This window comes from Drosophila busckii, chromosome X (assembly GCF_011750605.1).
Source record: "Drosophila busckii strain San Diego stock center, stock number 13000-0081.31 chromosome X, ASM1175060v1, whole genome shotgun sequence".
Taxonomy (NCBI): Eukaryota; Metazoa; Arthropoda; class Insecta; order Diptera; family Drosophilidae; genus Drosophila; species Drosophila busckii.
In genome coordinates, this window is record NC_046608.1 from 13,995,319 (window position 1) to 14,003,077 (window position 7,759).

Genomic DNA, 7,759 nt, shown 5'->3' on the forward strand with positions numbered 1-7,759 from the left:
CAGCCGAGAGCGCTACTAATTGAGCCCCTTTATGTTTAAGCCTGAATGCTAAAGCAATAACTACCACACACACACACACACAATTCTTAACGTGCTTCTAATGAACATTAACTGTAATTTCCCGCAGTGTTGCATAATTAAAATGTTATACATTTATATATATTCCATATTCTCCCCCCCTGATACGCTGAGCCTCAGGCAGTGTCCCTAAACGTAAAAATAGCAAATGTGGGTGTGGGCGGCAATTAACTGCTTTCTTTGCATGTGTGTGTGTGTGTGTGTGTGTGGTCAACACGCAATAAGCTGCTCAAGGCAAAGTAGAACGAACATTTGTCACGACTCCACAATCAAAAGGTGTTTGTAATTTATGAATCAACATAATTAGCTTTAATAATACACATTTGATGGCATTCGGGCCGACCGCCACGCATATGAGCAGTGTGCTTATCGGTGCTACCAAAAGTGGGCGTGGCATTTAATAAGCTGCCGCATAAATTAATTTGATATTCATTAGTTCGTGCTGTAGATAAACAAAACATTGATTTACTGTATACGCTGCTGTTATTTATGTTTATATTTATATAGATACAACACATTTTGTTATAAATGGACAAAGCAGCGGCGATTGATCAAAGGCAACTTTGAAAATCAAGTGATTAATATTGTGGCGTTCTCTTGCTTCTTTTTTACTTAATTTTTGATTAATTCTAGCAAGAAATAAAGTTAACAACATAATTCATTTGTATTCAAAATTAAGACCTTATAAACATTTTAGCATAGCTGCATATTTTGTATAAAATTTTAAATTACAATTGAAATAACAAATTTTCGAATAGCACTTAACTTATATTTTTGTTTATTTTTAATTTGTTAGCAGAAGCAATATTTTTCTTTTATAGTTGCAAAAGTTGGCAGCGTACTTGTCGTAGATATAATTCTGGATTATCATTCTGAACATGACAGAAACAAATTCGTGGCCTTGTAGCATTTAAGCAAAAGTCATAATCAGATTTATGAAATACATAGAACATCTTGCTACATTTCTTATGAATTTCAAATAGTTTTAGTAAAATTTTTATGATTACAAAACGCTTATTTGCTTAAATAGATGGCAATACAAATTTAAATGTGCTGAATATAAATAAATTCAAAATGAAATTAAAATTTAAATGGCCGTGTGGCTCATTAATTCGAATTTGCAAAACAAATAAAATGTATTTTTAGTTTTAAATTGTTTTAAAGCTTTGCAGCCAGCGAATTATTCAATGCCAGCATATAAGCTAATAAAAATATGTTGCTGTCGTTTATTAAGCTGGGCACTTTAAGTTGAAAAATAAATGAAATGGCAACTACCTGAACATAACCGCAAGACAATCAAGAGATGCGGCAGACTGAGCATTTTAATTTCCAAATAAATCCCATTAAAAGCAACGCAATTGTTTATGCAGTGTGGAATTTCATTGCAAATGCCATTTGACAGAATATTGTGGGAAAACAGAAATACGAAATTGAAGTAATTAAAGTGGAGAGAGAGAGAGAGAGAGAGAGAGAGAGAGAGAGAGAGATAACAAACGTAGATAATAATTGTCGAGTTGGCTGTCGAGTGTTGCAAAAGATGCTGCAAGTAATTTGCAAAAAGTTTCGTCAGTTTTGCCTTGACAACATGGCGTATGTGTAATGCGTGTAATTCAATAAACTCCAGGCACAAAATGTAAGCTAAGAGCTGCAACAAAAATCAACAGCCATACAAACTGTCTAACAAGAAGGCAGTAGACATTAATGAAATCCTACTTAACCTTATGCTGCTCTCCCACTCCCACTCGCGCTCTCTCGCTTGCTCTCTCTCTCTCTCTCTATCTCAATGTGTGTGTGCAATTACAGCAAATTTGCTTAGTTACTTTTGACTGTGTGTGTGTGTGTGGCTATTTTTTGCCTCTTAATATCAGCTATCAATTAATTAGTGTTTCATTAAAAGTTACTTGGCTGCTCCAATTGTAGCAGCAGCAGCAATTCGAGTGCGAGTGCTTAGTTACTTGTTGCCACAGCAAAGACCTGAAGCAAACAACATGCAGCAGCATCAACTTATCGATAAACTTGTAAAGTTTTGTGCGCTCGCCTGCGGCAGTCGTCACAACGCAGCGAAGTGGAGTGGAGTGGAGTGTGGGGGCCAATGTGGTTGGAAGCCTTTGCCGGGGCTGTGGCTGGGCCTTGTCATCGCCATGCATGGACGCCAGCCAACGCAGCTGCTGCTGCTGCGGCTTTGCAACAAATGTCAAATGCAACATATCACATGCCACATGCCACCATGGGCTGCATACATGCCGCAAGTGCCGCAACATAAATACGTTATGTTAATATTTATTTATGGATCGATGCAAGCCAAGCTGTCAATTTATTAACTCCAGCATAAATGTTGCCAAGCTTATTATTGCTACAGATTGTTGCACATGCTGTTGCACGGTGCCGCTGCTTGTGCCTGCCTGCCTGCCTGTGTGGTTGTCATCTAATTTCACGCTTGCCCCACGCATTATCACAGCCATGCCACACACACACACACTTTGAGCCCGGGCGTACGTAATGCTGTTAAAACAACAGTTCGTTGTTAATGCATTCTAATTTAATTATATCTAGAGTCATCGCACACAGACACAGACACAACAAAATTTGCATTTTATGCAGCAACTTTGCACTGTGGCAAGTTGCAAGTGGCTAAACATGCTAATAGAATTTTGGCGCGCCGTCAGCTGCAATCTGTTGTGATATGCCAGCCATGGGCGTAGTCAGCGTAGAGCAAGGAGAGCTTAGGAAAATAAATTAGCAAGCGGCTATTACGTTTGTGCTCACAGCCGCTTATATATTAATAAGCCCTAATTTAGTTCAAAGACCAAAAACGACTTTGCAAATTGTGCCCAATTGCAGATAACTTGACTTGAATTCAAATAATGAAGTTACAGAGCTACAACTTCGTTTATATTGTATTAAAAGAATGAATAAAGCTTGAAGAAAAATTGGCTGATTTTGCACACGCCTTTTCTTAACGCCCACATATGCATACATTGCGTATACGTATTGTATACTTTTCAATATTTTTGCTTACATCTCCACAAAGTTCATTTCTATTTGTTGTAAGTTTTTTTTTTTTTATAATTTCGATATATATAATGTAACTATAACATATTTATACAATTATAAATTATATTTAAATTTCAGTGTTGCCAGACAGTCTAAGCAGCTTTGTTGCAAATATTAAGTGTAAACTTAACCAACTTTGTCGTGATATTAACAAGTTGTATTAACGAATATAAACTAAGATTTATATATTAACATGTAGACCAATTAATTAATATATAATATGCAATATAAAGAATTAATCCGCACTAAGTGTAAATAGAGTCTGAGTTTTAAATATAAACTGCTATATAAAGAAATTTCCCATTGCTCACTCATTGCTGTTTAAGTCTCTAATGCTATCGATACTCGTTGCCTTTGCCGTCACTTTCAACTCGTCATCGTCAATTTAGTCTGAGTCGCAAATTGCTAAATTCATATAAAATTTTCATTGCTTCGCTACGCTTTGAGTTCGCTGCCTGTCGCGCTTTTCCTTGGGCAATTTCAATATTCGCTAACAAAGAAGCAACAAACAAACATCAGCTAACATTACTAATACATAGAAAAGGCATTTGAGCGATTACGAGCAGCTTGCACACATACTAACAAAGCAAACTAAACGCTTTCCCAGAATGTCTTCAATCATGACTGAGCAGTTGATTGAAATATTGGAGAAGGCGCTTTCGACTGATCAGCATGAGCTGCTGGCGGCCAAGACTTTTCTGGAGCAGGCGGCCGAAAGCAATTTGCTGGACTTTCTGGTGACATTATCGGAAATACTTGTCGATAGCTCACATAGTGTGCTGGCTCGCAATGTGGCTGGTCTGCATTTGAAGAACCACCTGACGAGCAATGACGAGAAGGTAAGCGAAAAGTATCAAAAGCGCTGGGATCAGTTTCCCGACAGCGCTCGTGAGATTGTGAAGCGCAATATACTTGCCGCTTTGGGTACTGAGAATTCGCGTCCCTCTTGTGCTGCCCAGTGCGTTGCCTATGTGGCCGTCTTGGAGCTGCCCATTGGTCGTTGGGACAATCTGATGCCGACATTGGTGCAAAAGGTAGTGGATGGAACTAGCGCAATTCAACGCGAGGCGGCGCTGGAGACCATTGGATATATATGCCAAGATATAGACGTCGGCGTGCTAGACAATGAATCCAAGGAGATCCTTAACGCCATCCTGCATGGCATGGGCGAGCAGGAGCAGTGTCCAAGGGTGCGCCTCACCGCCACCAATGCGCTGCTGAATTCGCTCGAGTTCATCAACGCGAACTTTGAAAACCACGAGGAGCGCAACTTTATTATGCAGGCGCTCTGCGCGACTTCCCAGTCGACGGACAGCAAATTATGCGTCGTTGCTCTACAGTGTCTGGTGAAGATTATGTCGCTGTACTATAAATTCATGGAGCCCTACATGGAGCACGCGCTGTTTCCCGTCACTCTCAACGCTATGACTGCAGCTGATGACAGCGTCGCGCTGCAGGGCATTGAGTTTTGGTCTACGGTGTGCGATGTGGAGTTCAGACTAGCTGCCCAGGAGGAGGAGGAGGAGGAGGAGGAGGAGGAGGAGCGTGTCTCGCAGCATTATTGGCGTAGCGCGTGGCTCATTGTGCCGTGCTGTTGACGAAGCTCATCAAGCAGGATGAGTGCGACGATGCCATGAACTGGAATCCGGCCAAGGCGGCCGCAGTTTGCCTCATGCTGATGGCCAACTGCTGCGGCGATGCCATTGTGCCCACCATCTTGCCATTTGTGCAGCAGCACATTGAGTCAGCGGATTGGCGTTACCGCGAGGCTGCCGTCCTCATAATTGGCTCCGTGCTCGGCGGCCTGCAGTCGAGCACGCTGAAGAGTTTCGTGGATCAGTGCATGCCCATGCTGATCATCCGCATGAACGACTCGAGCGGCATAGTGCGCGACACTAGCTACTGGACCATTGGACGCATCTGCGAAATCATTCCCGAGGCGGCAATAAACCAAACCTATCTGCCAGTGCTGCTCGAGTTCTTTTGCAAGAGTCTGAAGTCGGAGCCGCGTTTGGGCGCCAATGTCTGCTGGGCATTTGCTGGACTGGCGGGAGCGGCCTACAAGGGAGCGGCCACCACTGCGGGCGAGACTCCGGCTACGTATGCGCTGACGCCATACTTTGAGTTCATCATCCAGCAGCTGCTGGAGACCACGCAGCGCACAGACGCTGGTGCCCACAGCAAATTGCTTAGCGTCGCTTACGAGGCGCTCATGGACATGATACAGAGCTCGCCCGCCGACTGCTATCATGTGGTGCAGCACACCACGCTTGTCATTCTGGAGCGGCTCAATCAGGTCATACAGCTGGAGCACCAGATTAGCAGCCACAGCGATCGCCAGCGGCTCAACGAATTGCAGTCGCTGCTCTGTGCCGCGCTGCGCAGCGTGCTGCTCAAGCTGCGCAAGGAGGACGCATCGCAAATATCGGATGACGTCATGTACGCGCTGCTCGCCCTGTTCAACTCCAGTGCTGGCCATAAGGGCGGCGCTGGCGTGCTCGAGGATATTTTTATGGCCATCGCCACGCTAGTTGATTTGCTTGGGGAGCGCTTCGGGCGCTACCTGTGCGCGCTCAAGGACTATCTCGTTATGGGCCTGAGGCATCATGAGCAGCAGCTGGTCTGCTCCGCCGCTGTGGGCCTAACTGGCGACATTTGCAGACAGCTGAAGCAACTGGTCGTGCCATACTGCGATGAGCTGCTGTCCGTGCTGCTGGCCAATCTGACTGATCTTGAGCTAAGCCCCAGCATCAAGCCGCAAATTCTAACCACCTTTGGCGACATGGCCTTTGGCATTGGTTCCGACTTTCTCAGCTATCTAGATGTAGTTTTGGGGACGCTGCACAACGCTGCTGCCGAGGCGGACAGCTACGATCCGGAGAACTATGCCGTGGCCGAATATGTCGGTCAGCTGCGCATGAGCGTGCTGGATGCCTACACTGGCATTATTCAAGGCCTCAAGGGTGCGGAGTCCACGCCCAGTGCCGATGTGCAAAAGCTGGAGCCGCATCTAATGCACATTTTTGGCTTCATCAAGCGCATTGCGCGGCAGGACGAGATTCCCGACTCGATGCTAGCCAGCGTCGCGGGCATTATTGGCGACCTGTGCATAGCGCTGGGACTGCGCTTGTATCTCTACGTACAGGACGATGACCTCATTGCCCAACTGCTGGCCGCGGGCAAACGCTCCACTGTGCAACGCACCAAAATTGTCTCCACTTGGGCGTTCAACCAGATTGTGAAGCTGAGCCAGGAGATGTCCTAGACTCAACTCAACTCGTTGCTTCAACAAAAACAAAAGTACTCATGACTGGAATCCACCGAATCCACCAATCCGATTTACAAGTCGATAACACAATCCGATTCTATATATTAACACAAAAAGAAAAACACGCAAAGTGCACAAGAGATTTGTTAGCCAAGTGATGTGAATGTGCCTATTGAGCTATTAACACTAAAAATCGCTCATTAGACATTTATACCAACACATATACACACAATTATTGTAAATCTCACATGCCAAAATTGAAAATGCGAATGACTGAACTTTATTTAAAAATTAATGCGCATCGATTGTGTGTGTGTGTATGTTGTAAATTTGATTGTATAAAGCCATCAAGACTTCAATGCTAGAGAAAATTAAATATTTCAAGTAGCTAACTACTCCATAAGTTCGCGGAATCTGTGATGAATGAATGAGTGGACTGGGAGTGGTAACTGATGTGTGGTATGTAACTCCAAACCCATTATGCACAGTGGTGTCATTTTCGCTTTTTTCCCCTCAGATCTGGCTGTTTTGAAAGTGGGAATTCTGGCTTTTCTTTCTGCCCTTGATTAGCTTCAAAATGAAAACGCTAAGCTTAAAAAAGAAACTGAAATGAAATTTAATTTGATTTAAATACAAAGAATTAAATACTTTTTGCATGAAAAGTAAAATTTGACATTTTCAGAGCCAGCAGAACTCTCAATTAATGTATACAAATTTTTTTATTAAATTTAAATGTGCGCTGCCCTTAGATCTCCATGACTGAGCGGAGCTTCCATCTTGGGCGTTGCTTGCTGCTGACTTAGTGCGTCTGGTATTTTGCCTGTTAATATATTATGTTGATATATTATTAATATAAGCATAAGCTAGTAAATTGATCAATAATGGGTACAAGCTCTACAAGTTTAAACTTTATTAAGCTCCAAGCAGCTACTGCTGCCCCCTTTTAAATGACAAACTGGCTACGCTCATGGGCGTAACTAAACGCCGAGGCCAAAACACTGTTTAAACGTTAACTAAAAAGTGTAAACAGTTAAGCTGGAAGGGGCCAAAGCGGCTCGTGCGCTCAACATAATTTTACAAAAAATAAACTGAAACTGAGCTGCAACTGTTTAGATTCAGTTTTATGCAGTGAAAACATTAATTATAGTTTATTATAAAAAAAAGCTGCAATTATAATTGTGGCGAGCTTAATTTGAATATAAAGTTTTGGTTTTTTTTAATTATCAACTTAGCTGCAAGCGCTTTTCTGTCAGTGTAGAAAGCAGCTTTTGTTGTTAGTAGAGGCAAACAGACAAGCGTCGAGTGTCTGTGGCTCGCAACTGCACAATGTAATTTTTAGTGGGCGTGGTTAAGCCTACA

At 43.0% G+C, this 7,759-nt stretch overlaps 1 protein-coding gene across 1 annotated transcript; it reads left to right on the plus strand.

Annotated features, from left to right (window-relative positions):
- The first annotated feature begins 3,519 nt into the window (after positions 1–3,519).
- LOC108607286 (importin subunit beta) lies at positions 3,520–7,004 on the plus strand. Its single transcript, XM_017997982.2, is given in 3 exon segments — positions 3,520–4,716; positions 4,719–6,859; positions 6,918–7,004. Coding segments are annotated over 2 exon segments (2,655 nt in total). The 5' UTR covers positions 3,520–3,740; the 3' UTR covers positions 6,398–6,859; positions 6,918–7,004.
- Positions 7,005–7,759: the final 755 nt, after the last annotated feature.